At 46.2% G+C, this 3712-nt stretch overlaps 1 protein-coding gene across 1 annotated transcript in view; it reads left to right on the forward strand.

The window, feature by feature from the left end:
- The window catches only part of FBXO47 (F-box protein 47), a 10059-nt gene that overhangs the window by 5557 nt on the left and 790 nt on the right, over positions 1 to 3712 (forward strand). Inside the window, 4 exon segments of the mRNA XM_005431161.2 lie at positions 1 to 123; positions 889 to 1035; positions 1979 to 2121; positions 3287 to 3446. The exon segment at positions 1 to 123 is cut by the window's left edge and continues 10 nt beyond it. Of these exon segments, the coding sequence (XP_005431218.1) occupies positions 1 to 123; positions 889 to 1035; positions 1979 to 2121; positions 3287 to 3446 (573 nt within the window).

The raw sequence follows: 3712 nt of genomic DNA on the forward strand, positions 1-3712 counted from the left end.
TGTCGCCCGGCAGCCGCCGCAGCGACTCCGCCTTCTGGCTCACCCGCATCCTCAAGCCCTGGCCCATGGTGAACCAGGCCCGCCTGCTCTACATCATCTTCGGGCCCGTGTCCTCCCGCGATGGTGAGCAAAGGCTGCGCCCCCGGCAGGAGATCTTCTGCCGGGAAAGCCCAAAAAATGGGATTGTGCTGGAATCGTGGAGTTGTGGAATGGGTTGGGGTGGAAGGGATGTTAAAGTTCATCCGGTGCCACCTCTGTCATGGGCAGGGACACCTCCCACTGTCCCAAACCAGTGTGGGGTGCTCCAAACCTCATCCAGGCTGGCCTGGGACATTGCCAGGGATGGGGCAGCCACAGCTGCTCTGGGAAATCCATTGCAGCCCCTCACCACCCTCACAGGATCCTCCCGTGAGGAAGGAAGGGAAGGAATTCCTTCCCAAGCCCCAATCTGAACCTGCCCTCTGCCCATCTGAAGCCATTGGAGCCATTGCATTGCCTGGGAAAAAATTGTTCTGCTCAACCAGGCATCACTAACATACAGAAAATATATAAATTATACACACAAACATACATGTAAGTTACAATTCAATGAAGAAATTAAATTACACCTCTGTTCCTCTATTCTCCCTGCCTGGGGAGACTCAAATCCATCTCAAAAATGCACGCATTTCCCTGCAGGAAAACACATTTTCTCACTTAATTATTAAAACTGAGTTTCTTTAAGTTTGACTCACTGTCCCTGCTGAAATGACAGATGGAAAATAATCACAAAGCCTCAATGGTGTCACCTGAATTCCTCTCCTCTACCTCTGCGGTGAGGCTCAGTTTAGCACCTTCCTTGTTTAAAAACTGTCACTTACCAGCAGTTGTGATTGATATATCACCCAGGACACGTGGTCTGGCAGAAAATGATAGAAGGACCAACAGATGAGACCAGTCTGAAGGGTTTAGCTGATGCAATTAAGCTGCTGTATGGTACAGAAGCTAGAGAATGGACAGCAGATGATGTTATCAGTCTTGTGGATGAGCTGTCAGGTGTGTTTTTGCCTTTATCATTAATCCCTGGGATTATGGATCCTCACATCCTCCAAAGGCAGCTGTGTGCTGCAAAATTCCTCTCAGTAGCCGTGGCTTAGCTGGAAAAGTCATCACACTGGGAAGCCAGGCTGGGCTGAGACAAACCCAGTTTGTTTTACACATCCAGGCTGTCTTTCCCCATGGAGAAATCTTTTAAGAACCCATGCAGACCTTTAAAACTCAAATCTTGCCTTGAATTATTCAGGAAACACTGTCCAAACATGAATTTGCTCAGGCAAAATTCTCCTGAGCATTTTTACCAGCTGCACTGAGAGTTTTGGCTGAGGTTGTGTCCCAGAGTTGGTGTGGAGAGCTCTGACCATGACTGGTAGGGATTATTGGTGCAATTTCACTGCTCCCTTTCTGCTCAGAGGTTGTTGGACTTTACCCTTTTCTGACCCAGAAATGGGGCAACTGAGAGGTGTTTTAAAAACTTTTATTCTATTTTTACTTTCATGAGAAGGGTGAGACAATACAGATGTTATAATTCATGCTATCACAATCAGAATCTATTTCTTAATTACAACACACCATTAGTGTTTTTTACCCTATCAGCTTTAGTCACACTATGTTGTAAATGTCTTAAAGCAAATTATCTAAAATTACTCCTTTAGGTCTTAGTACAATACATCTTTCATAGTTCTATTTCTCTAAAATATCTAGTCTTATTTATAAGACCATCCTTTAAAACTTATTTCTAGCTCTATTTCTCTCTCAACAATATCTATCTTATTTTATAGCATTTCTAAGTTAACATTTCTTATCTCAAAGATTACACCCAAACACACACTATGTAAACCTGTCAAGCTCTGAGAATTTTCTATAAATCCATTTCCCACAATGGAAACGGATTTATAGAAAATTTCAGGTGACTGAAACCCTCTCTCTCCCCGTTCTGAAGTGGTTCCCCAGGAGTGGCTGATGGAGAACAACGCTCGGCTGCTGCTCCTCAGTGGGAACAGCATCTGCTTCACCTTCATGGCCAGCAAAGCTGTGAATGGCAGAGCTGTGGAGCTGGCCAGGCTCATGGTCTTCATGGTTCTGGTGAGTACAGCTCAGCCTCTCTGCCCCACATTTGCTGCCTCGGGCTGGAAAAGTTTTCCCCCACACACCAGGAATAAATGAAGCCAGGAGCTGGGTTTGGGATTTACACTTGTGATGGGAGCTGCACCCTCCTCCAGGTCCTTGTGCCATGGAACCAAAACCACTCCATTGCAAGGTGCAAAAAGTCAATTTTAAGGCAAACAGCAGCTGAAAGGAGATTTGAGGCAGACATCCCACCTAGCCCAATCTGGGGCAGCCCTTGCTCAAGGCGGGCAGGTCTGGTCTTTAATTTATGGGATTGAAAACAATTTTTCATCTTTTATTTATACTTTTTTCCTCATTAACTCTATTTCCTTTTTCCTGTAAGAAAAGCTCTTCCACCTCTCTGCTCCCTGTCCAGCACATCCCTGAGGAGGAGAAGCCCCACCAGCAAAAGGGTCATGCTGGAACCCAGGGCACAGGGAATATTTCTCTGCCCGTCCTGAGAAGTCCTGAGCCCCAGGAGAGCACTGCTTTTAACCTTCATCTGTGGAGAAAACTTCCAAGACTTCGGGATTAATTGGAATTTTCTGTGTGTGAAATAGATAGTAGATAGTTTGTCACGGGGTGAAAAACTCAAGAGTTTGGGGTTTTTAGTATGGAGGTGGATAGGAGACAAGATGGAGGATTTTGGGCCTTGTCTGATCTCCTTGTTCCTCATCTGCTCCATTTTCTGCAGTGTTGGTGGCAGTGAAAGGGCTGCAATGCAGATGCTGCATGAACAGACAAGTAATTATTGGTAGAAAGGTAGAAATAAAATACGTTCTAAGAGTTAATTGGACAAAACAGCTTTAAAAGACCTTGAACCTGTGTGTCTGGTGACCTTTCTGATGCTGAGTGCTGAACTGCTGATAAAAGAAAAATAAACAGCAACCTGAAGATCGGAAAAACCAAAAGTCCTGTTCATCTCTCAATCCTGTCACAGAAGATTTTAGAGGTCTCCCCATCAGGGAGGGTTTCCACAGGTTCAGAATTCCCTTTGTGCAAGGAAGAACAACCTCTGTGTCCTTATCACAACCCCAGATCTTCCAGGCCTTGGCACAACTGATCCAGAACCAGCGGCGAATGCTGAGATTTGATCTTGCACCATAAAAACTGTGCTTTAAATCCTTCCCCTGCCCTCCAGGTGTGTGAGAAGGACCTGTACTGCATGGACTGGGCAGTGAAGATGATGCAGAAGGTCTGCAAGGTTTTCAGCACTCCCTGGGAGAGGAACAACTTCCTGCAGTGCCTGGAGAACTCCTTTGCCCGCATGCTCATGGACATGCTGCAGGCAGTGCTGGCTGGTAAGGGTTTGAGAACATCAAATCACACATCTCCAGAGTTTCAGAATGGTTTGGGTGGGAAGGGACCTTAAAGTTCACCCAGTGCCACCCCTGCCATGGCAGGGACACCTCCCACTGTCCCAGGCTGCTCCAAGCCCTGCCCAACCTGGCCTTGGGCACTGCCAGGGATCCAGCGGCAGCCCCAGCTGCTCTGGGCAACAAAAATAACCAAGCAAGTGTCATAGTTGGGAAGAAATATTAAAATTATTTTATTATTATTATATACT

The sequence above is a fragment of the Geospiza fortis genome, unplaced genomic scaffold, assembly GCF_000277835.1.
Source record: "Geospiza fortis unplaced genomic scaffold, GeoFor_1.0 scaffold2556, whole genome shotgun sequence".
NCBI classification, from domain to species: Eukaryota; Metazoa; Chordata; class Aves; order Passeriformes; family Thraupidae; genus Geospiza; species Geospiza fortis.